The 24525-nt window shown below is 47.0% G+C and overlaps 7 protein-coding genes and 1 long non-coding RNA gene across 8 annotated transcripts in view; 3 read left to right on the top strand and 5 right to left on the bottom strand.

Moving 5' to 3' along the window:
- Window positions 1–609: 609 nt before the first annotated feature.
- Window positions 610–1618, top strand: LOC1273355 (endocuticle structural glycoprotein ABD-5). The gene is made up of 2 exons (XM_312322.3): window positions 610–899; window positions 1027–1618. The coding sequence occupies exons 1-2, from the start codon at window positions 727–729 to the stop codon at window positions 1265–1267; spliced, it is 414 nt and encodes a 137-aa protein (XP_312322.1). The 5' UTR covers window positions 610–726; the 3' UTR covers window positions 1268–1618.
- A 1017-nt stretch (window positions 1619–2635) lies between these two features.
- Window positions 2636–3266, bottom strand: LOC1273356 (endocuticle structural glycoprotein SgAbd-5). The gene is made up of 2 exons (XM_312323.4): window positions 3063–3266; window positions 2636–2983 (listed from the first exon to the last, which is right to left on the bottom strand). The coding sequence occupies exons 1-2, from the start codon at window positions 3200–3202 to the stop codon at window positions 2728–2730; spliced, it is 396 nt and encodes a 131-aa protein (XP_312323.3). The 5' UTR covers window positions 3203–3266; the 3' UTR covers window positions 2636–2727.
- Window positions 3267–3632: 366 nt separating this feature from the next.
- LOC133391256 (uncharacterized) lies at window positions 3633–4858 on the bottom strand. The gene is made up of 3 exons (XM_061643517.1): window positions 4626–4858; window positions 4412–4551; window positions 3633–3873 (listed from the first exon to the last, which is right to left on the bottom strand). The coding sequence occupies exons 1-3, from the start codon at window positions 4805–4807 to the stop codon at window positions 3743–3745; spliced, it is 453 nt and encodes a 150-aa protein (XP_061499501.1). The 5' UTR covers window positions 4808–4858; the 3' UTR covers window positions 3633–3742.
- A 2276-nt stretch (window positions 4859–7134) lies between these two features.
- Window positions 7135–9540, top strand: LOC133391255 (uncharacterized). Its single transcript, XM_061643516.1, has 2 exons — window positions 7135–8311; window positions 8383–9540. Exons 1-2 carry the CDS (start codon window positions 8172–8174, stop codon window positions 9140–9142), a joined length of 900 nt encoding a protein of 299 aa, XP_061499500.1. The 5' UTR covers window positions 7135–8171; the 3' UTR covers window positions 9143–9540.
- Window positions 9541–9705: 165 nt separating this feature from the next.
- On the top strand, window positions 9706–10650 carry LOC133391259 (uncharacterized). The gene is made up of 2 exons (XM_061643521.1): window positions 9706–9853; window positions 9932–10650. Exons 1-2 carry the CDS (start codon window positions 9777–9779, stop codon window positions 10371–10373), a joined length of 519 nt encoding a protein of 172 aa, XP_061499505.1. The 5' UTR covers window positions 9706–9776; the 3' UTR covers window positions 10374–10650.
- A 424-nt stretch (window positions 10651–11074) lies between these two features.
- LOC133391257 (uncharacterized) lies at window positions 11075–12442 on the bottom strand. Its single transcript, XM_061643518.1, has 3 exons — window positions 11851–12442; window positions 11671–11771; window positions 11075–11590 (listed from the first exon to the last, which is right to left on the bottom strand). The coding sequence occupies exons 1-3, from the start codon at window positions 12180–12182 to the stop codon at window positions 11463–11465; spliced, it is 561 nt and encodes a 186-aa protein (XP_061499502.1). The 5' UTR covers window positions 12183–12442; the 3' UTR covers window positions 11075–11462.
- A 144-nt stretch (window positions 12443–12586) lies between these two features.
- On the bottom strand, window positions 12587–13985 carry LOC133391258 (uncharacterized). The gene is made up of 3 exons (XM_061643520.1): window positions 13082–13985; window positions 12877–13007; window positions 12587–12801 (listed from the first exon to the last, which is right to left on the bottom strand). The coding sequence occupies exons 1-3, from the start codon at window positions 13210–13212 to the stop codon at window positions 12680–12682; spliced, it is 384 nt and encodes a 127-aa protein (XP_061499504.1). The 5' UTR covers window positions 13213–13985; the 3' UTR covers window positions 12587–12679.
- Window positions 13986–14077: 92 nt separating this feature from the next.
- Window positions 14078–24525, bottom strand: part of LOC133391260 (uncharacterized) — a 41412-nt gene continuing 30964 nt past the window's right edge. Inside the window, exon 3 of the long non-coding RNA XR_009764733.1 lies at window positions 14078–24062. This is a non-coding gene — a long non-coding RNA (uncharacterized LOC133391260). The remainder of the gene's footprint in view (window positions 24063–24525) is intronic.

Genomic DNA, 24525 nt, shown 5'->3' with positions numbered 1-24525 from the left:
AGGCACGGCCGGCGGAGATCTTTTTGTTGTTGAATGAAAGTGAATCTTTCGATGTCGGTTGGAGAGGAACAGAGGTTTAGAGTCGGGTGGGTACTGTGGATTGAAAATTAAAACCGTTAAAGCATCGATTTTGGCGTCCGATCGTGGCCGAGCGATCTTCGAGAGAAATATTTGGAATTTATGAAACGTCGTGGAATGGGCGGCTTTTGCATATCTTCATGCTTACTCCATAAATACACAAGAGAAAAAAGCACGGTCCGTTCGGGTTGTGGTACACGTGCACGAACGCCTGCCCGCCCTGAGCTGTGTGGACGGTTTTGTGCTAGCGGCGGGGATGACGCGACCAACACCGTGCGAACTTTGCCTGTGTGTGTGTGTGTCTGTGCCCGTGTCCGTACGTCTGCAGATCGTGTACTCTACGGCATGCTCGCAAGACGAAAACCCGAAGACGAAACCGCACAGAATCTTCACCCCAAACCGAACCTCCGTGGGTTTCGTCCAGCTCCCCCAGGTCCAACACCCACCGCCACCCCCCGGGCAGGCGTGGAGTGCGTCTGTGCCCCGCCGAAGACACCGAAGCCTAGCGGGTGGGTTGTATATAAACCGTGCAATGGTTACGTAGAAGCATCATTCGCAAGCCAAACTCAAACCGCGAACTCCTCTCGAGCGCTCTATCATATCCCTTGCGATCCAGCGTGAAACCGTGCAGCGTAGTGTGCAGCGAAGATGAAACAGTTTGTGGTGTTTGCTAGTGTGTGCTGTGTCCTGCTGGCAGGACGCGTTGTGTTGTCGGCCCCCGCGCCCCAGCAGGGCGGTGCGCCGGCAGGCCAGAACCCGAACGATGTGCAAACGGTGCGATATTACAGCGAAAACAATGGACTGGATGGTTACAAGTTTACGTAAGTGCTGGGTGCAGTTGTGCGTGTGTGCCCACAAGTGTTTGACCCGTGTGATTGATTGGTAGTGGCGATTGGTGATAATTTACCTCCCTATTTCTGCTTTTCCCATTGCCGCATCGTTCCGCAGCTACGAGCTTAGCGATGGGCAGATCCGATCGGAAGTCGGCACCTACCGGGATGTGAAGGACGCCGAGGGCAAGGACGTGAAGGCGCTGTTCGTGCAGGGCTCGTACTCGTTCGTCGGTCCGGACGGCCAGACGTACTGGGTGAACTACACCGCCGACGAGAACGGTTACCATCCGAAGGTCGGCACTGGCCCTACGGGTGGAATTCAAGCGGGCCAGGACGCGCCAGTGGCCAGCGCCTAGAGAGGACAGAAGCGACAGTCGGGCGAAGTTCAAGCGATTGAACTGCGCCCAGAAATGCTCAGTACACTATGCTTAGTGCGTTAGATGTCTGGCAGGAAGGATATCTACAAACGAGATACACTTACCGCACACCACACAACTCCTGCAAATACAGATACACAGAAAGAATCCACAACCACACACACACAAACACAGCAACTCTCGCGTGCGCGTCAGCATGCAAAGTCAGTGGCATTCTATTTCGCTAGGCTTAAGGATAGTCGATGTAAATAACGATGCTTTTTTGTGTGCTTCTTGGTGTGACATTGTCAAGGAGGCTGCAATAAACGAAGAAGCGTAGGAAAATCTAAACGATCGCGTGTATTTACTTACCGAAGGTGTCACAGTATTAATTTGCAATGATTGTGAAAGAAAATTATCTTAATTTTTGACCATTCTTCTATGGTTTGACTAATTCAACGCTTTAGACCAATCGGTAAGTACCTGTTATTCTTTGTTGGAATATATTTGCACATAATTGCTGTGTGATAGAAGCGATCGGATGGTCTAATCGTAGTTTCAGCCGGCTCCTGTAAAGGTCGGATGCGGTTCGATTCTTATCTGGACACATTGATAGAAATATTTAAAGCTACACCAGGCTTCGGACGTGGATGTACGTAAAGGTATTATAATGTCAAGAACATCAATGATCTCAATCATGATGTCATCAAACGTTTATAGAGACTTTTGAGCCCTTTTTCGTCTCTTATTCGTCTCTTTAACCTCATACAATGAAATAATCTTTTAATATCGAATGTTCTTCTTGGCAAAACTATGCTAACCATGGTTGACAAAGTGGCAAGAGCAATTAGAGCAAAACATTTTCATTCTATTCTCATCATTTCTCTTGGTTATGATATGTCAGTGTGTGGCTATCAGTCGAGATTATTTAGACAGAATTAATTAGTGTGATTATAAGCAAACCATAAAAATCCAAAAAATTAGATAAATGATTCAAAATCATTCAATTGTCTTCCTAATGCTCATTCAAGAGATCTTCCTAATGTTCATAATCCTGCCGATAGATTGTACCTTCAAGCAAACAAAATGGATGATAAATCCATCAATGATCGTCTAGCAATGGTATTATACCTAGCAATAAGCACTCTGACCCATAGCTAAAACAAAAAGTGGTGTCGATTGGTTACTTTATAAGATGATTTTGTTATACCCTTAACAGGAAGTCTAATAGCACGCTTTGCATAAGTAAGACGCCATTACTATCTAACCGTTCTCACACATCATGGGCACGCTTATCCGTAAAGTAACATAACCGATGACCGATGACCGGTGCCGTGAAATTAATGATTTAAAAATCACACAAAGTAGTTTCTGTTTCCTCCAACATCAGCGCATCCGTTTATTGACCATTACCCATTCCCATACACGCGAATTTCCATCCATTAATCATGGCACCACTACTAGGCGAATGGGCGATTCTTGCGCTCCCCACCGGACAGCTCGAGTTTGCGATCGGTATCGTAGTCACCGGTGCCCATCCGGGAGCGATATCCGTTCTCGTCTGCAACGTACTCCACCCAGTACGTGCGGCCATCGTCTCCGACGTACGAGTAGTGTCCTTGGACGGCTACGAACTGCACATCTTTGCCTTCCTCGTCCTTGCTGTACCGGATCGTTCCCTCTTCCTTGCGCCGCTGCTCATCGCTCAGCTCGAATCTACGGGAGAGAAAGTACCGACAAGCTGGATATATAGCATCTTCTTGTCTGTGATCTAGCACTGCTCGCTATGTCTTACCCAAAGTTGTATCCTTCGCTCTGTGCGTTATTGTTTTCGTACTGCACAATGTACGGTGTTGCGCCGGAATCAACGGGAGCTCCCACAGCGGCACCGACTAGTGTGCAGAGGACTAGAAAGGCAAACACTTGCTGCTGCATTTTGAAAACTGTGTGTTTTAAACTCGCGAATACTGTACCGAATACTGATGTGCTGATCGTGTGCTGCAAGATCTTTTATATAAGAAATTTTTGGGCGAAACTGAGATGACATTTTTTTTGGTGTGGTGCTGCATCCTGCATGCAGCGGAGATTAGAGATCCTAAATGTTTTGCATCTTTGCTTAAGCAGGCTCCCATTTGGGCGGTAACGAGGTTCCATCAATCAATACCGATTGACAAATGTGTCTATGCGCCACGAGCCAGCAGTGCAGACGGGATGCATTTGCATTTGCGAAACGTGTCATCGGTCTGCGGGAGGATTATGATATTGTTTCTATCGTGTGTCGCAAATAATACAAACATGCCAAGGTAATATGCCTTTAAAGCTAGTGTATAAGATGTATTGCTAATTTAAATAAAAAAAGAAGGTGTAATGTACAGAAAATGTTACTTTATTTTAAATACTCCAACCGTTGTACACAAATGCTTCATAGACGTTGTCATGCTGGACTTTTGGTGGGATATTCTCACTCTGGGCGTGCTACTTTTTGCCAAAGTAAAACGTCTTTTCAAACGTGAACGATTGCGGTTTCACACGCTCCACTCGCTTTATGTCGGTAATGAGCCCCTTGGAGTGTAGATTGTTCAGAATTTCCTTGAAGCCTGCCGTTTCTGAAAAGGAAATGAATGTTAGTAGACCTCTTTAGAAGTGAAGATAATTTATTTAACAAAAATAAAGTAAAAAACATGGAAAATGCGGTGTTCAAAACAGCTTCTAATGATTTAAAAACGACAGAAACGATCAAAACGATGAAAATGCCCCTGAAGGTATGCAATCTGTGAAGCGATTTAAGTGAAACATTTCAGCAGAAAAATTTCACTGGTGAAATATTTCACGTGAAATTGGGATACACTGTGGTAAAAGTGAAAGATTTCATTTTTAAATTGTTCCGTTGGAAATTAGAGTTATTCGACACGTTGAACCATATTCTTGCTGCCAGAAAATCTATCAAAGAATGGTGATCTTGTGGCAAAATGGATAGCAACTATTTTGACACGGATTTAAGTTTTTTGCTCACTTTGCCAAAGGCATAAAATTGAACGTTCTTACACATAACGCGGATCTTCACCCTAATCCGCGCAAGACCCTAATCCGAAAGACACCCGTGCCGCACAGAACCATTCCTATATCGATCGCACACACACTTACTGTCAATCTTTTCGGTGTATTCCACAAAGTACAGATAGTCGTCGTTCGGTGAGTTGAGCACCCACTTCCCGTTCACTTTCAGCGTATCGCGGTCCCAATCGTACGCGTACTGCGAAAACTCCACGATCTTCAGCGGCAATCTGTACGGAAAAAGCAATACGAGACAACTTGTCAGCACAGCACACACCCATCACACTGCAGCCCCAGCACTTACTCGTCACTGAGCACATTGCTAACAAACTCCGTCTGGTTGGAGATGCGCTCCGTCACGACGTGCTTTACCGTGTAGAACGCACTGCCCTGCCCGATCACTGTCAGCAAAACTACACCGAAAGCCACGTAGCTAACCAGCGCACCGGACCAGACGCACTTGCCACCGTTACCGAGGAGCTTCATGTTGACAGTTCTAACAGCACCGTGCCAATGAGTGCGGCCGGTAGTGGTGGTGCGAATTTTATATTCTTCACACCGTCCGCCCGAAACCCACCCAGAAAAAACTCTCCGAAAATGCTGAAATTCGGGTTTGGGAATCGATTTGCCACGTGACGGGAGATCGCCAGCGTAAAAAGGGTTGGAACGACCAACGGGTGCGAACGTTTGATCTTCTTCGTGCGCAGTGTACTGGTTGGCAGCAGAAGAGGAAGAAAAAGAAGGGAGTTTTTTCTTCGCTCCATCAAGAAAGAAGCCGGCATTAGAAGCTTTCGGGTGTCGGGTGTTCCTCTCGCAACCACTCACCAGGGCGATTGGGTGAGATTTTAACTCAAAGCGTTCTGTCTTGTAACGCACACAAACACGGAAGGAATGGCGAGCTATGGGAATCAAGTCCATGCGGCTGGCTGCATTAAATTAGATGCTTTTTGCAGTGATCATCATCTTTGTTTTTTTTGTTGCTGTTCCTTATTGACCATGGTAAACATATTATGAATGAGTTTGGAGCGAATGCAGTTCCATGGGATGTTTACTCGCTTGCTCGATTTACGATCATTTCAGCATTGAAGGTTACATTTTTTGTGTGTTATTAGATGCTAGAGATTGACAGTTCTATTGAGCTAATTCGATTTGTTGTATGTTTCGCTAAATGAGGAAGTAATAAGATTGTTCTTTACGGTTATGGCATGTCCGAAGCAGTGACGCTTAATCAGGTGCCACGTACCTAGCAGGAGGGTGAGTTTTGGAGTACCCTTACAGTCAATGCAAAGGAAGGCATTTTGTGAAGCACCTCCCGAAAGCTATAGAAAGCAGATTTGCGTCAAAGGCTGGGCTTTTAATTGCCCATTGAGGTGAAACCTGTTTTGTCGATTTTGAAAAAAAGAATTTGTGTTTGTGAGTTAGATCGACGCAGTTACGATCGCGCTCCGTTACGAAACCGAAGCAGTGCAATGCGTTAGAACTTGGACACGGTATGGTTTGGTCCAGCTTTCGAGCAGTACAATTAACACCTTGGAGGTGTTGACTGATAGTACGTGGATTTATTTACTTTTGGGGTTGTTGGAGCGATGGTGGGGCACTTGTTGGGCACAGTTGTTTGGAGGCATACTTTCGTTTTCAGCAGCTGTGGAGATGTATTGGTAGACTTCTTTGGGTGCACTTTGTAGCTAAAACGCACCAGAACCAAACGCACTAAAACCGGTTAACATCACATCACAACTAGTACATAAACTTTCCTCAGCAAATGTGTGTCACTATTGTCGCGGAGCTTCGGAGGGTTCGTCGCTTGGCCGTTTTCCCACATTCATCCGATCGCTTCGCATCCATCAACGCGATCGTACGGCGGCAGATATTTCATCAGCCATTCAAAGTAGGTACGCGACGCGCATTCCATACGCGTAGAGTGTGTCCACGCGTTCCCAAACCCCCGAAAATAAAGCTCGCAATTGTTCCACAAGGGAGAATTTAAATATTCATCAGTGTATGCCGGCCGCGCGACTGTTGGTTGCCGTTTAATCATCGAGCCGCGTCTGGTGGGATGTTGTAAAGTTCACCGGCTCAAGTAACGCGCGTCTAATGGTGTTCGTGTGATTGGTGATTCCATATGAAGATAGAGAGAGAGAGAGAGAGAGCAAAACGCTTCCAAGAAACGATCCTCCAAGAAGATTGTCTTAATTAGCAAAAGGCTTATGTCCAGATTGTTTTTTTGGAAATGTTCTCGCCGATTTCACCACAAAAAAGCGATAGGAGAGAGCCCAAATCCCCAAACACTTTCGGTAGAACTAGTGACATTCAACGAAGCAAAGGCTAGAATTGCTCGTTCCTTTTTAGTGGTGGTATTCCCTGGTCAGAACATCCACCCAAATGGACATTTAGCACTAGAGTGGCATGAATGAACCGGTATATGTTCGCTAGAATATACGTTCGCTATTGGGGTTCTACCCTCCTAAAAGGCGGCAACCAAAAAAAAAAAGTGCGTCTCTTTCACATTCATCAACGGGCTGATTAGCAAGCGATCCTTCCAGTTTTTTTTTTCCTTCTGCGTCCGCTTCATCGTCACTTCCACCACTCTTCTGTAGGTTCGGATGTGTTTTTGTTTGTTCTGGATAAATATTCATTCCGCCCAAGCATAGCAGGCTCGTCGGTTTTGGTATTAAACCAGTTGCCGAGTCCCCCTCCCGTACCCGTACAGCGAACCAGCTGCAGCTTGCCACCGTTGCTTTGCGAAGGTGCTTCCGTGCCGTCAGACACACTGGAACTGGTCTGGTTGCAGCCCAGTCCCCAGTCAGTCTGTCTGTCGCTGTCCGCCGTGTGGCGGGTCAGCGGATGCTCATAATGGGATGCAGATCGTGTTACAGATTTGATCTTGACACTTGCGCTGCTCCCATGCCAGCAGCATCCCGGAGGTTGGGTTTGTTTTTTTTTGGGTGAAAAATAACATGCATGCAGCATTCATAATCATGTCGCAATTAAGTGATATGGCTAATCGACGTCAGAGAGTGTGGCAGGGATTGTTCTGTTGTGGTCAGTGTTTATGGTCAGCAACTTTTGACCCTCGTGGAGATGTGGACCCCTTTGTGTGTGAGAGATGATGTAAGGATGTGAATTCTGGTGTGGTCCAGATTTGATCTTCGCCCAGGGAGGACACTGTTTTTAATGATGTGGTTGCAGACGAGATGAGTTGTTGTTCGGAGCAACAAATGGGACATCATAGGGTGAGAAAACGGGCAAACCGGAATCGTTTATTTTGCCGTTTGGTTTTGGTGAAGGTCACACAGGTTCAAGTGATGCTGCCACAGTACAGTAGTGGATGAGCGTAAGACGTGAATTGAACCATCGCACTAGGGGTTATTAATAGGCAATTGGCAAAGGGCATGGCGGTAATGATGGGCTGATTGAGGCAAGGAAAAAAAACAGGATAGATACACACATACACACCCATTTTACATGCCCATAGACAGATCTCGCGAGCCCCTCTTAAGTAGAATGGGGCTTTGCTACCTGTTCATTATGCATGAGGAGGGGAACTTTTTTTTCGGTTTGTTGATGCGCGTCAAGCTCGCGATCGTATGCTCTCGATTGATCTTTGACGGCCGAACAAAAAAAAAACCCCGCTAACAGCTTTGTGACGCGTTGAAATGGATGGGGAATTTTGGGGGCCCCATGCTGCTTGCTTGACGTGCTTCAGTAACACCGAGACAGTTTGGTGAAGATGTTTATTTGTTTTTTGTGATGAGGAAATTTAGCCTGTTGTCTGGCTGTCTGTGTGTGGGGGAGCTCGCGTGACGGAAGGTGCTAGTGTGAGCTTCTGCCCTGCCAACCGGCCGTAGTCATGAACGTGAACTTGAGGAAGCTACTCGTAGCCGCCGCTAGCTGCTGGTTGGTGCTCGTGTGTGGATCGCCCGAGCGGGTTGCAGGTGCCGGCCAGGCGGCCACCGTCGACGGTATACTGCGGTCGGTTGTTGCAGTACGGTACGGTATTCCCTTGACCCGGCGCACCCACTGGCGATGGCTCTGTATGTTCTTTTAATATCCCGTTTTAGTGCCCAGCTGGAACCGGTGGCGCAGAATCGTTTGTCCCAGCGAACAACGCCGATTAGACAGGGAGGCTTGTCCTGCGGTGGAGTGATACGTGTGCCAGGACTGCAACGGTTGTTTAACTGTGTTACTCCCGATCGGGTTGTGTTGCAAACGGGAGCAGCACCAACACCAGTAGCACCTCCTCCCCAGTTCACTGTAGAAGCGCGTGTAAACGATAAACCGCAGCAGCAAAGCACGGTGGAGATAATCGCCTCGGATCAGCGAGCAACATGGTCAACGTACAGTGACGGAACGCCTTCAGCGATACAGGGCGGCAACGGTCCCCTGTACCAAGGTGATCCGGCGATAGGTGCGAATCCTCTCGCACTGATCATCCCCACGCAGGAGCAGTTGCAGCAATTCCAGCAGTGGCAACGACCGTACCAGCGTCCCAGCAAACCGGTGACGACCACCACAACCACAACCACCACCGCTGCTCCAGACGTGGATGAGATCTACTTCCCGCCAAGTGTTGATGAGCCGGTACCAGTGCTCGGAACGGTACGTTCTACGCAACATTACACCACAGCGGCTCCTGCGGGAGGCTCGATCGCCGAACGGGTTCCATGGGAAACGAGCAGTTGGGCCAGTGTGGGAGGCAACACGAAAGACCCGTCCCTGGAGGAGGAAGTAACGACCGAACCACCGCACGAGGAGGAGGAAGAGGAGCACGGGCTTGGCAATCGAATCGATCACAAGCTGCTTCTCTCGCTCGTTGGTTAAATTATTGCTTATTATGTGTTATTTGTACTTTGGCAGTGTAAACCGTGGTTCGTTATTAAACAGTATAACATGTTGTGTGTCTTTTTGTGTGGTAAAATTAAAAAGGAAAAAAGTCTATGAGTCTAGTAATTGTGTTTCTGCTACTGCGTCGTGTTCATTGATAACAATCTATTCTGCTTTGCCTCGCACGAATTCCAACACGAAGAGGGTTTTAGAAGGAAACCGGTTTAGGAAACCGGAAAGCAGCTTACCCAACCCTCCATCCCACCCGCTTTGAAGGGGAGGTTGGGCTGCGAGACAAAGCATTACAAAAAATCGCACACGATAAGATTACAGGAGGTGATGTAAATGTAGGTGCAGTAAAAGATGAAAGGAAAAATAAACAAATTTCAAACTAATGCAGCTGATCGTGCGTCATTTCTTGCCCAAAAACTTTTTGAAGATGAAAGGGAATAATAATATGTTTTTTAACCATGCATCTGATGCGAGCTATTTATTGCCGTGACTGTAAGAGATTAACAACCTACGAAATGGCAAACATCATTAAGAGAGTACTTGCAGATGATGGAGGCTTAAAAAGATCCTTCATCCCGTTGGGCCGCATTAGTTGCAGTACGATCGCGAACGGGTAACCATGGTGAAGATACGATCGGTGGTGTTTGCTGTGTGTCTAACGGTGGCAGTGAGTCTCTTCTGTCCAACTACAGCACGGTGGGCTTAGCGTTTTATTGTGCTTTGTACGATCTGCATACTTTACCACTGCCGTTTTCGTGTGCTTAAACCTTCCAGACCACAGTTTTCCTTCCTCGGAGGCATTGGAGTACAAACCCCAGTCGGTGGAGTGCATTTGGGTGTACCGACGGGGCTTACCGTTAATGTGGGCCGGCAACCTGTGGCATCGAAAAGTCCAGCAATTGTAACGCCCTTGCCCGAAGTTCCACAACCAATCGCGGAGAGCAGTGGTTCTCCTGATGAAAGTGTAGGCACGCGGATTGATGGAGCTTCCGAGAGTGCACCGGACGTAACGGAGGCACCAATTCACATGGAGGTGACCGAGCTTTCCCCGCCGGGCGAAATTCCCTGTCAAAAAGTGGAACTACCAAGTGATCCTTCAAACGAAACAAACGCTGACAATGAGGAAGGCAACACGACGGAGCTGCCGTGTCTAGGGATTGGTGCAGGCAACCGGATTAGTCCGAAACAGGCTGCATTACTGTCACTAGTTGGTTAGCAGTTGTGAACGAGATGAATTTGAAGAAAGTGTATGTTTAAAATGAAAAAGCTCTTGCATCAATTTTGGCTTCCGACTTCCTAATACAACTCCAAGTGGCTTGTCAAGGTATACCCTTCTAGCTAAGAGGTTCAGCTTCTGTCCAACACCGTCCAACGCGTCAAAGGAAAAAGGGTTTTCCCCGGTTCTGAGATTTGCCGCTCTTCCCAAAAGATGATAAATTTAAAGTACGGTCAAGTTAGTTTAGTCACGAATAAATTTATTATTATTAATTTCATTCAATTAAGTTTTACTTCGAAGATGCCAAGAAGGTAGCAAACACAAGGAGCACCACCAGCAGGTTAGCTTCCGGAGCGCACCGACCATCGTTGATGAAGAACTTTACCTCCGGAAGTGGGATGGATGGTTGGTTGGTGATGTTCTTGGTGGCGGTGCTAGCTGCGGTGATTCCTTACCCTTTTGTCATAGAGAAACCTGTGCGGTCGGCTGTGGGGCGTTGGAAAGGATGGGTGGGTGTACAATATGGAGCTCGGTTGGTGATTCTTCACACTCGGGTTTTTGGGAATGATTAGAGAGCGCTGGAATGGATGGATCGGTGGTGCAGAACGGGCTTACCGTGTGAATGATAAAGGTTAAAAACCCTGGGCAAGCAATACTTTCGGCGTTCAATATCTGGTGTGGTTTTGGCCGGGGAAACACACTTCATCTCGACCTGGACAGGCAGCCGAGAGGCGCAACCTATCTCGAGCATGGGCTAATATTTATTCGAAGTTTACCGGCGCAAGTTTTCCAGCGATTGAGAGGAACGCCCTCTTCCCTTTCTCAGCACAAATGTGACGATTTAAAGCCTGCCGGAAGTGTATGGCTATATGTTATCGCTTGTTGTAATAAATTATAATTGGATTTGTTTGTCTTTCGGTGGGGGTGTACTTTGGTCGGTTTGGTTTAGTTTGGTGGACGGGATTAGATGAAGATTAGACCCCGGTCCCGGTGTGGTGTGGCCGATCTTTGCGAGGCCGAAAGTCACCGGCACTGGGCAGAGGACGGTGCGGTGATTCCGTTGCCATCACGTTAACAGGAGGGTTGAAATTACGGCTCAGGTTTTTTCACAGGCTCGAAACTCTTAATACGCCCACCGCTGCCACCACCGACGAGCGATAGGAGAAGCTTCTCCTTGGCACTCACACCGCCAAACTTTGGCTCGAGTGCAATTGGTTCTATCGCGTAGAGAACGGGAGAGAATGAGAGGGTATTAGCAAAGGGCACGGGTGATAAGCGGCGTCTTTGCGAAGGTTACCTTCAAAGTCACCGGTTCGCTCAAGGGTCAGCAGGTATTCACCGTCCACGGTGAGCACGGTTATGTACTCCACAATGCGATGCTTTATCACCTCAACCACACTATAAAGAAAAGGTATCACACACAACCATAAGGTTCACGCCTGGAGAAGTAATCTTCTGGACTCCAAAAACCCCTCACCTGTCGTGTATTTGCTGCACAATGTGATCCCTCATACTAGCATACTCTTCGCTCGTACCATTGTCACTGTCCAAAAACTCACAGCTCGAAGTTCGCGTCGTGTTTGCACTATCGCCCGCAACAATTTCGAACGCCTGGCTGGGCCGGCCAACTTGTAGCACAATAATCGACGTACCCGTCGCCTCCAGCTGACTCGCTAATCGATCACAGTAGCCGCCGACGTCCAGCGTATCCAAGGGTACGGAGAACACTTGAAACACGCTGCCGAGTGTCATGCTAATGACACCGCCGATCGACAGCAGCAGTAGCGCGAATATCTGCCAACGATACATCACGAGCGCGGCCAGCTAGGACTGATTGATCAAGCGGTTGCGCGCGTGGTGATATTTAAAGTCTCTCCACTTACCTCCACTTTGTGCGCGCGCCGTGGAATGCAAAAGGGGTTGAACTTGAAGCTCACGACGACTTTTACATACCGTGTGGAGTCAGCATCGGGCGTGCGTCTGAGTGTGTACGGGAAGTTGCCGGAACTCGGTGCAGTTCCATTGTAGAAGTGATTTGGTTATCATTCTAACATCTTGTTTGGGATCATGAATTTATGTGGAAAGGTGTCGGGTGGAAAAAAAATCCCAATCAAAAGCAGTTTATAGCCGACACGGGTTTAACACGTTTCGGCATTGGATGTGAATAAGAGCCGTTTTGGAAACTGGTTTCCTTGCGAGCTGGATAGAGTAGGTCTATTTTTGGGTATTGAATTTATTATGTTAACGTTTGCTTTGCCTCAATAGCCATGCAGATAGTGTGATAGCCTCATAAGCTTTCCGGAACTTTACTTCTTGTTGATGGTTAACGTCTTAATGTTTCCTCCACCAAGCAGCGAGAGCAGAACCTTCTGTGCGTCGTCATCTGTCACATCGAAGTAGGACACCACCTTTGGTTGGTAGTTTTTATCTGAAAATTGAAGGAAATGTACCATTAGAATGAAAACGAATTGTTTATGGTTGAGTACGGGTGCGTAAGACTTACCTAGAACTCGCTCCGAGGTTACAGTAAAAACGAGTCCATCCTCGCTCGCAAAAAGAAAGTTCTCTATGATCAGGTTTTCTGTGTCACCGTCAACAAATCGGGTCTGATGCTGCTCCAGGTTGATTTGCACACTGCAATAAAAACGACGAAGTTAACAACGTTGCCAACTTCTGCCAATTCGTTTTCCTGCCTCTCAAAACCTTACCCACTCGCGAGCAGATCCGTCACGATCGTTCGTATCTCTGCGATATCGTCTTTCACGATCGGCTCTGCCTGCTGAGGTGCAGCTAGCGACATCGCAATCGCTACGCACAGGAGAAACCCATGCTGCTTCATGCTGGAGCAGTTTGCTGTGTATGAGTAGTTTCGGGGTTTTTTTTATTCGGTATCGTCCGGACACCAAGCGACTCTCAAGACAACTGGAGAACGAATGATGAGGTGGCTCGATCAGTTGAAGTGTTATATAAACAAGGAAGACAAGAAACGAGCCTGTGATAATGGTGGAGTTGTTGAGTTTGGAGGTGATGGGAGTGAAGAGATTGGAACTGTTCCGAAAATGAACCATTGCGAGTCGAATTCATTCCTGAAGTTTGGTGACGTGTTGGGGAATTTCTGGAGTCAACTGGTAATCAGGAGTACTTTGGGGTTATCCAAAGACAGCAAGTAACATAAAATGGGTAACGATCATCACGTGAGGTTTGTTAAAATGTGGGTTAAAGGCACTCTTCGTTCATTATTTTGGAGATCATTTTCAGTGACGCAATTTGTCCCGCGTGGAAGCTGTTGATGCATTTCGTCCCATTGCGCAGCTGTTACCGTGGAAAAGCCCTTTTCGTCGGATGCATCACCCTTTTTTTTAAAGATCCCCGTAATCCTTTACCCATCGGGGAAACCCTCGAGTACGCGGGAACCGCATGGTGCTTCATTCGGCGCGCCCGGGGTTAATTCGATTTATGCATGCATCGGTGCCACCGAGTGCGCTCGCGAAGGGAAGGAATCCTTTGCATACCAGGGGGTTATTCGCAGCTCCGTAACACCGAGCCGTTACGTGTAACCCCTTCGAGCGAGGACGCGCATGCATGCCATGCCTGCTTAATCAATAACCATTCAATATAGCACGGACGCGGTGCAAACTGTCAGCTGCTCATCTCTCCCAGGCGCGTGCATTCGAGGGCTTCACACATTGAGTTTCTACAAAAAAAAAAAAAAAAAAAAAACGGAAAGACCCAAGCACCCAACATAAGCGAAACGGAAAAGGGTATGATCATTTAATCGGAAGCGGTGTTTGAAATTAAAATTATGCCTGCATCGAAACGCGGCAGGACAGTTTTCACCGTTGCCGCTGGGTGTTGTGTACCGTTTGGCGCAGTTTGCTCGAATTGGTACAAATTGAAAGCGCAAACATGATTGGGTTTGAGCTGGAACTGCTCACAAACCGAAACGGCGAGCGGGCCAAGGAAAGCGCAAACGTGTGTCGAAAAGGGTTTCGAAGGTGGGTGGTGTTTTGGTTTTCATTTTAATTTGGACAGGAAATAAACAAAGCCCCAAGACCAGTGCGTTGCTGCAAAACACACACACACACACAACAGGGTCTTGAGAACGAGAATGAGAAAACAAACCGTTGTCCTGTGCTTGGTCGAGGAAAGGGAGGGCTTTCAGTGAAAAACCATTCCATGTGGGGGGTTTTCAGTCCCAAAAACACACACTCAAAGACACAGAAATAGAGAGGCGGCCCGAATTCCCGGAATCCGGAGAGGACACAGGGATTGAAGAGGGACCCGGAGGCTACTCCGGAAGGCTATTGCTGCAATGTGGTTTGTGCTGGGGAGTGCGAGAGGGAGTACTGGTGGTTGGAAAAACAAACAGACCACTCGACCAAAACCGATGTCCAACGTCTGTCGAGCTGGCCATGGTAGAGTAGAACCGGCATGGCAAGGAAAAACATTCCACCGGTCTGAAGTCCAAGGAAAGGCGTCCCCCGCATGGGGTTGGGTGGGGGAGGGGGAGTGAAAGGTTCGGAACACATTTAGCTGAAAAGTTTCTTCAAAAGCGCCCCAGGAGCTACACAGGACACAGACACAAACACACACACACATACAAAGCGTTTTCGGGTTGGGGATGGTAGCTACCGCTACGTTTCGTATATGTGTGGCATGTGCTCCAAAGAGACATGGACCAACATGGTCGCTGTCCGAAAGTGGAAAAACCCTCTCCGTCCGAGGCGAGGGCTTTTTTGGAAGGAAGGTTAAGCTTGTTTGAGGATAACACAAACATGGGTCGAATAAGGCTGAGGCTGCCCATGGCGCTCGGCAAGCAAACATTCGGCCGGCACTTCCTCACACAAAAAGACGTCTCGGTAGTTTCGCCTCAGGGGAGGTGGGAGGCCGTTTTGGCCACAAACGAACGAAAAAGTATCCCTGTGCGCTAGAATGCCGGGGAGGAAAAGATGTACGAGCATATTGTGGTAGCGGTATAGCGCAGTGTCTATTGAGAGGAATATCGATCGACGGTGGTAGCAGTAGTAAAACAAAGCAGGCGCCTAACCTAGCCTTATCGTACTCACCTTCGTTGACCGTGTGCAAATGAGACAGAAACAGGGAGCTCGTTGACCTAACCTCAGAAATTAATTCCCATATCCCAAGACGTTCGTTGGGGGATTTTAAGCGTTGGTCATCATTTTAAGATACCCCTCGCTTCGGACCCTTCCCCGTGCCATTGTAGCCTCTGCCGACGACTTTCTTGCTGGCAGGAATTTTAATCACTTTGATTTATCCATCTTTGCTTCCCTTCGCACGAAGACAACTGGTCGGGTGGCAAGAAAGGACGAAGAAAAATGAAAGAAGGGGTTTGCGAGTTTGATCTCTTTACCCCGGTGCCCGGCCGATGGGTCACACCAGAAAACTCGTACGTGCATAAGTGACACCCGGAAAAACGAATGACCAAAAGTCGTCTCTACATTAGCATGCCCATTCCCGGGTGCCATTTTCACTTCCCTTGCGCTCCGTACCCATTTCCCTTCCTTAAGAGAGAGAGAGTGAGAGAGCTCCTTTGAACGCAACGAACCATTTTCAATTCAACTTCAACCGACACCGTCCGTTCTCAATCGTCCGAAACGGCTCGTGCGAATTCCCGAATGTGTCCCGGGTCCCCGTCCGTCCGGTCATGGGATGGCGTCATCGCAGTATGGCACTGGTGAGCCCGGCACCCGGAAGAAATATGAAAAGTTCTTAAGTCTTTGATTTAAATTTCGGTCACCGGTTGTTCCCGCCGCCATCTCATCCGCCTGCCGTTTCCATGGGGACACAATCTTCTGCCTGACTGGGTCCGGTCCTGGCGTACGTGTGCACATACGAGGCTTTGGCTTTGAGGCGACCTGAACCTGAACCTTAGGGGAGGATATGAGAATGCTTATGGTCATGGGCTAAGTAGGTGACATTATTTAAATTCTAGCTAGCCTGTTGGCCAGGCCTGTTTGGTTCGGGGCTTTGCTGTTAAGACGACCGATGGTCTGTGTGTGTGTGTCGGTCCCGGGGAGAGAGGAGGGATCAGAATGAAGAGTTTTCGATTTTTCAACGTATTTATTAGCTAACCCAAAGGGCGCTTAGTAGGTATGGTGAGGGTTTTAACGTACTCACGGCGCGTGTGTGGGCGAAAGACTCCGAGGCAACCATGCGTGCAGTGGACCCGGTCCACGGAAAATAGCCAATTTCGTGTTTGAAAGCATGATGAATGGGGAGCGGTTTCTTTCGTCCTCAGAGCTCTTGAACTCTTTTCCTTTGCTGCCAGTTCCGTTGAGTATAAAGTTGGACAGAGTTGAATCGAAAGATTGCTGCCAGTAAAGTGACAGGAGGCGGTTAGGCCATGCAGGCGAAAGGGGTGTTTTGGGCAACCAAAATTAATACACACTCGGGTCGGGACTGGGATTAGGGCACTATTAATAAGTCACACAAGCGCGGATGTAGGCCAATGAGTGCCGGGGTAGAGTCGTTTGTTCGGCACAATGGACGGGGCAAGTTACGGGTAGTTTGGTTTACTATGCTTCAATTAGCTGTCTAGAGCGACGCGGGTGACGTCAGCCGACGATGCGGTCCAGCTGCTTTCCCGGAGAGTGATGGCGGTAAGATGGATTTCGGGAGACAGTTTCGGTCACTTTGTGATTTGGGCGATGGGGATGGTTTGAGGAGGATGAATAACACCAAGAAGTGGTACAAACAGTTCGAGGATAGTTCAATGAGTTATCATTAGTGTATGTGGAGTAGATAATAACTTAAAAAGGTATAGAAGTATAAAACATCTTTCAGAATTGATAGTTGTCATCTTGCCCACAAGATGGTGTCCACAAATTGCTCGTATATTAAAATGAGACCAGAGACTTTGGACAATGGACAATTTTCATCATATCCTATAGACGCTTTTTATCGTGAGTGTTGCGACCGCAGACGTGTAGTAGTCCATATTACTCTTGAAACAGAATTATTACCTTAAATGACCAAACATGTTCGTTAAAATATGACAATCAAAGATTAATAATCTTTATTTTTAGCAACTAATTCAATGAAAGATGATCTGCAAAAAGGTATCAACATGTTTAGTCTCACACAAGAAATGGCCACAACATTACTATAATACTTGAATAAAAAGTTGAAAGTACCTTCAACATAGCGAGTCACTGTATAGACGACTCGACAATAGTAAAATGCGGAGACTAATGCCCACCGGGGGAATTGACTCTGCAAACCGTTGGCTCAATTCTTCAATATGCCAATTCGAAAGCAAAGGACGACGCGTTTCTCTTGCCAACTAGAAGCAAAAAAAAACCTTCACATTCTAACTTCTATGTCCGAGCAATGCAAAACTCATACACCAGAATTTTGGCGTAGAACTGCTCAAACTGTTGGCCATAAAACGATTTTCACCCTCCGAGGAGCGCTCACAAACGAAGTTGGAGTATTATTTATCGTTTTGAAAAATATAAATAATCTTCCTATCCAAGGGTCTGCCAAGCTACGGGGCCAGGAGCGGACGACTTTGCTTCTTTTATTCCCAAAACCAAACCAATCCGAACCCGAGGTAGGCGATGGCCGGGCGTTTGTAGCTAGCAATGGAAATTACTCCATCGCTCCCGGGGCTCGTGTACGTGATCGTAGCGTTTTAGGTGAGGTTTCTCCGAATGATTCCACTCGGGCAGGAGGGAGTTGGTATGGCATGGTGATGAAAAATAGCACATGATAACGGTTTTGGACAGTTACCAGCCAGCAAAACGGACGACCGCTCCGTTAGCATACCCAATGCCTAGCCCCTTTTACACGGAATGGACGCGGCAGAGGACGTATCTCTATTCTGTTGTATGGTGGTGGTGTGCTTGTACGGTACGGGGGAGAGGCGAAAGAAGTTAGAATGTTTCCTTTTACACCCACCACCCACTCTCCCACACACCGAGTGGGAGAGTTAGTTTTGCTCTCACTCACTCCTCGTCATCTTCTGTTTGTGTGCCTTGATAGTTACCATAAATGGACGCTTGTTATCTTGACCCAGGGTGATTAGAATTCCTAATGAATTCTTCCCTTTCGGGCGTCCACCCCTTCAGGCTGGTGGTGGTGTGTGGTGTGTGTGTTTGTGTGAATGTTTGCAAAAGGACAGGACGGTGTACCTAGTGCTGGTCCGTTCTGGGAATTAGGAATAGAGGAGGGAGTTTTCATCTCCTAACAAGCACCGCACCGGTTGGACTTCGATCGATTGGGCCAGGTTTTAAGATGGAAGAAGATTCCACATCTCAAGATTGGCCTTTTTGTAGTAGTGCTGAGGGAGAAGGGGCGTCCTGTAGCGGTCTTGTGGCGGAGAAGCAAGACGAGGTTTCTTACATAACCGCAGAAACCAACCATGGGGGGGCTTCATCCAAGGGACCATCTACCAAATTGACTCTCGATAATGGGGTTTGCGAGACGATCCTTCCAGAAGCGATGATCGACGCAATGATATGCGTTGGCTAGCCGATTTAATTTTATAATAAAACAAATTCAATTTCGCCCAGCTTCGGTGGGTACTCTGCAGGATCTGATCGGTGGAAGAACACGGTACGGAACGTTTTGCATCTCCTACCTATTCCACCATGTTTTCCATCACACCGAACCTGACGGGGATTTTCATCATATTCAGCTGGAACGATGCACACGAGCCGTTGTTTGGAGAGATGCGCTTGGGAGAGCGGTCGAAGTTAGGCAAAGGGAAGACTGGGGTCCATTGTTCCCCCGTACAACAAAAAGAAGAAACCCCTTAACAGCGAGGGAAAAAGCCGGAAAGGTTTATAAGCGGCCAACGGGAATCGGGGGTTTTTGGACATGCAACACAAAAGCAGCAACGAAAGGAGCTGGAGCTGAAACTGAGAAGCTTTCAGCTCGATGCACCTGAAACTTGGAATCGGTGTACGGGTTGGGATAGACAGCACTGTGGTCGTTTTGTAAATGATTCAAAATTAGAGCCGTATTTTCAAAGTTTCCTACTTTATTGGTATTAAAATGCTTGGTTCTGTTAATCATATAATAATTGTAGTAAATTTTGCATAAGTGTTTTCAATACTTTACGGTCATTGCAACGATGCGCAGACACAGCTTCTTCCAGCAAACTCCATCCCCAACCCGACTAATGGCTCCGGAAACCGGAAGCCTGCATCGAGGAAAGAAACAAGAGCCAAATCCTTCGCCTCTCGGGGGTGGAAAACGGGTCCATGCCTTGGGTTCGTACAGCTTATTGTTCGTGTATGGCCGTTGGCTTCCGCCCGACTGCATAGTAAGCTCGGTTGCATGCTTTACGTCCGCTCAAATTTTGCTCTAGAAAGTGCAGCCGAAAGTGTGCTGCAAAGTGGATTATGTTTTATGTACCGATTGAAACTATTCACCTCTTCGGTGGCTGTTGGAAAGTGGTACTATTTTGATTAATACGGTGCGAACGGTTGCATACAATTTTTAATGGGAAGGAGGAAGCTCTTTACTTCCGTTTTCCGTCCGGTACCTAGAAGGGAGCGCTTGATTCTTCCTGTCCCGCCTGCCAGTAAACGAGTTAAAGGACGCCTTCATTAGCACATTAAATTTACATACTAAAGCAGCTGAGAAATGTCACAACGGATCCCTTTTCTGCGCCCCCTTTTGGCACAGTGGTGTGAATTCAAAGGAGGAGGAAAATGGACATTTCAACACACACGAACATACACAAACGTTGAGCAAGTCTCCCTACTGTCCCTCATACATTTCTTGGACGTCTATCCATTTCCCCGGTCACAAAGGGAAGAAAAAACATAAAACGCATAAACGCTCAGAACGCCCGTACGAACGGTAGCGATAAAGTAAAAGCATGCGAACCCTTGTCTATTTATTTCTATTAAATAAAATATGTGCTGTCCTGCGAATGTTTTTTACACCCTCACCCCCCACTCCCCCCCCCAGTGACGCTTCGACCTTCAACTAGAAAGTTGAGAAATGGACAGGAAGCTGGGAGTAAGTTTAGTGCTAGTGGGCGAGAGGAAAATTGTTGTTTTTCCGTGCCGCTTTGCATCAGGCCTCCTTCCCTTACCCCTGCACAAAACTTTTCCCCGTGCAAGGGTAATGGCGAGGAATTGTAGAGTCCGCGAAAGGGAAGGAAGAAAGAAAACATATCAAGAAAGAAAAATGTTCACTTTGAAAATCGAAGCAACCGCGCCAAGACCAAGGCAGGTTCGCCTTGACAACCGCCCCGAACCGTCGGGCGGGGTGGTTCATCCCTTTTTCTTTTTATTTGCCTTTTTTCCTCCGATCCGATGGACTGCCTGTTTGGCCTGCTGTGCCAGACTGTGGTCAAGTGGAAAGGAAAAAAAAGGATTGGGTAAGGAAGGTATGCTGTGCGGAGGGGAAAAAAGGGTCGGTAAAGGGGGTTTTAGAAGACAATCTCAATATTCATCCATTTCGTATCCAGGGAGGCCAGAAATTCCCAGTATCTTGTTAGCACATGCCGACCATTTTTGCACTCACGTGTGTGTATGTGTATACAAGGGTTGTCCTTTGCCTTAGTCCCCTTCCCACACGCAAATAAATACACAGCCACACACACACACAGACTGGACGCCCATTTTATAACCTCATACCGGCAAATATTGACACATTCACACAAATGTGCACACACTAAAACCATCTCGGACAAACACACACACACACACCAACACACAGACGCACGTGCAGGATCCACCGAATCCCTTTTTTCCCAGCCCGGAATGTCCTTTCTAAACAAACCATACCGGCGTTACCCATTCGGGAAATGCGAAAAACCCTCGTCCGTCCGGAAAAAGGGACCAAACCCGCTCACCCACCCAGCCGGTCCCGTCGGACGAATATTCTGCACGGTAGGCTTCGCCCCCGGGGGTGGATGGGTTGTGCAAAGGGTTCTCTATCGTCCAGTTCGCCCAGCAAACTACCTACGAAAACGCCATCCCCGAAACGGAAGGATGCTTCCGCGTGTAGTTCTGCTATGAGCTAACTCTCTCTCCCACACACACACACACACACACACACACACAAGCACACGTGGTCTTCTGTTTTCCCTCCCCTTTCACGTAACGTTGGCAACTGGAGGCAACACTTTTTCCGACCAGGTCTTTGACGGTCGGAATTTTCCATCCCTCACTTACTCACTCACTCACCGCGTGCAGAAGGGTGTCTTCTTTGCGCTTTGCAGAAACCCCTCGCTTGCTCGCTCGCTGCGCTTACGGGCTCTGTAACAAGAAAACGAGTCAATTTTATTAGAAAATAAATGCATAACGAAGGTCCGCACTATTGAGGTGCGAGGGAGGGAGATAGGGACGTCCGAAGGGAAGTGCGATACGGAAGGGTTTTTCGGACTATTGGTTGATAGTAAAAAAAGGACAGTCCAGTGTGTTGGGAAGGGCCGCGGCCGGGGTTTGGGAGAGCAGGAGAGTGGACGCAAGAGAAAACAACCCTTGACTCGTCGTATCGCATCGTAAAGCGATCATTTTTACCCCTTTCCGTCTAGTGCAGGGTTTTACGGCTCATCCCTTTTCCACGCCACCACTTTGCGGGGGAGAGGAAGTGGGGTAGCGACGGTGGTTGGGTGGCTGGGTTCGTGTTGGACCTTTTCGCCCCCGGAATGTCAGATGGAAATCGTTCACACATTTTGCAAGGAATTTGCTTGGGGCAGACGGAGAAAGAGGGGGAGCTAGCGAGGGGAAGGGTTTGCGAAGGACTGTCCAGGGCTACTGGTTGAAGAACAGCATAAACTTATAACTAGCCAACCCACTTAAAACCCCTCCGGTGGCTTCGAGTGGCTCGAGTTGGGCTGGCCGTTTTTTGAGTGGCTGGTGTTAGCGCCGAAGCGTTGTTTCAGCGCAACGGACATCCCACCGTTTTCCCTTCCCTATCCCATCCTGCTGCAACTCGGTATCTCTTTGCGTGTGTGTATAGGTGGGACGTGCATTCATTCCCTTTATGTCCGGTCGAGGAAAAACTATTCTCATTTTTCCTCTCTCTACGCTACTGTGTGTGTGTGTGTGCTTTGTGCTCTCTCACTCCCTTTCGCTGCCGGACAATGTTAACGCTTTCGCTTGCGTACCTCCCATGCGTGCGCAAAGTATCGCCAATAATAAAATGGTGGACGATGATGGCGAATGGTTGCTGGCCAGGGCATGATGATTAGAATGTGTGATATTTCGATCCAACGGGAATACAATGGTTCGTGCGAGAATGGACATTCCGGCGCGTGGGGTGTGAAATGTTTGGCGTGCAGAACATGCTGGCCGGTGCTAAGCGATTCGGAATGTAAGGGAAACATAGCTAATGCACTGATTTGTTGATGCTTTCGATGATTTCTTTTATTAACGAATTATTGGGGGAGAGATTTTGACAGGAATTTGGAGTGTTTTAGTGTGTGCGAAACGTGAGAAATATCAAATAAAAGAAAAAATCGTTCTATTACATCGATTAACCTAAATCACGATTGAATTAGTGTAACATTTTGATATGATAAAAGCTACAAATGATAATGGTGCATGTGTAAAATATAACTTGCACATGAGCCATGAGATAAACTTTATAAGCAATTGATGTTTGAATAAATTGTGTTGGCACTATCTCATTAATTATTTTACCTATTTTATTATATTGGAGTGGTTAAACTTGAGCTACTTTTCATTATTTTTTTATATAAAAGAATATGTTTTTTATTATGTCTTAAGTTCTGATAATTAACTATGTGTTCGCTTCAGCATCTTTATCAATTATTGGAATAGAAAAAAATTGAGCTTTGGCACACAATCTCAGCACAATCTAGGTATTTGTCGGTAAATGTTTGTTATTTCAAACTTTAAAAGTCACTGTTGCCTCTTTTAAATTGAATAAGCTTGTGCTGAATTTCTTGTTCTGTTTATTTAACACTTTAACTGCTGTAGGACACTATGTTGTTGTACGATCATGTTAAAGGTGTTTGTGCATATCTTCGGTCGATTGAAATATCAAATAAGGTATTTTTTCACAGTAATTGTTTAGAGTTTGGTTAGTTTTAGAAATCTAGCCAAATGTTTTCAAAAAGAATTGATACGATAATTAGATGACATAGCGTTCAATGTAAGATTTTGTATTGAAGGATTTAACACTCAAATTAGGAACTAAAAGGCACTTCACATGTTGCTGCTGTTCGAATCACTCAATCAAAAATTCAATAATAATCGTCATTTAAAATGTACACTAATTTGCTGTTAAAATCCACATGTCACAACATCAATCACCATGTTTTCACTTAACTAAACGAGCCTTGAATTCGCACAAACTTCCGAAACGAACGCTTCTGAACCGAACTGACGATCCTGCTACCGATCATAGCTGCTGAACGACTAAGGCCTCTGCCCAGACCCGTGCCATACCCATTCCAGTGGCGCAACGACACTAACACGAAAGCACGTTACCTACTTCCCGGGGCATTCCATCGTTGACGGTGAATGACGGCTTTGCTTTTGACGCAATTACCTTCAGCCGTATCTTACCGTCCTTTTTCTTACACCTCATCATCCGGGGAGCGGGTCCATAGGTCGAAGGGTTGAGGTTGAGGATCTTTTGTGTGGAAGGTCTCGGCAAGGAGCAAAAGCATGAAAGGGTTCGTGTTTTTTTTGGTGTTGTTGTTGTCTGAGACTAACGTTTTGTCCTGCTTGGATTCTAAAGGAAGCCCAAATGGGTATGAAAAGGATTAGGTTAACGTAAAATGGTAGTAGAAAAAGGAAGAAAACACTATGAAAAGAATGTAAAATAATAGTTTGAAGATGTTTATTTTGTTTTCTGAGGATGATTTTTTGTTCGTCCTTGTGGCTTTTGAGGACTAATTACATCAAGAAGCTTCTTTAGTGTTTGCTCAAGAAGATAATTACCATTTAACTCTCACTGTAAGGGGACAGTGAAGAACATGTTAGATGATAAATGCATTACGAACGTACACACGGCTACACTTTCACTCTTTCCGCCGCATGATCCACCATCTGCCAAAAGGCAGCTTGTTGCACTACTTCACCTGCCCTGTTTCAATCAAACGCTTAATCAAACGCAACATCCACAGTCCCGGACAGCCGGAAGTGGTGACGGCTTTTGTCTTTGACTGTTTGTTCGTGAAAAACACAAAACCGTC

Source organism: Anopheles gambiae, chromosome 2, assembly GCF_943734735.2.
Source record: "Anopheles gambiae chromosome 2, idAnoGambNW_F1_1, whole genome shotgun sequence".
NCBI lineage: Eukaryota > Metazoa > Arthropoda > Insecta > Diptera > Culicidae > Anopheles > Anopheles gambiae.
The sequence above is the reverse complement of the archived record's forward strand: the minus strand, read 5'-3'. Positions and strand labels throughout refer to the sequence as shown.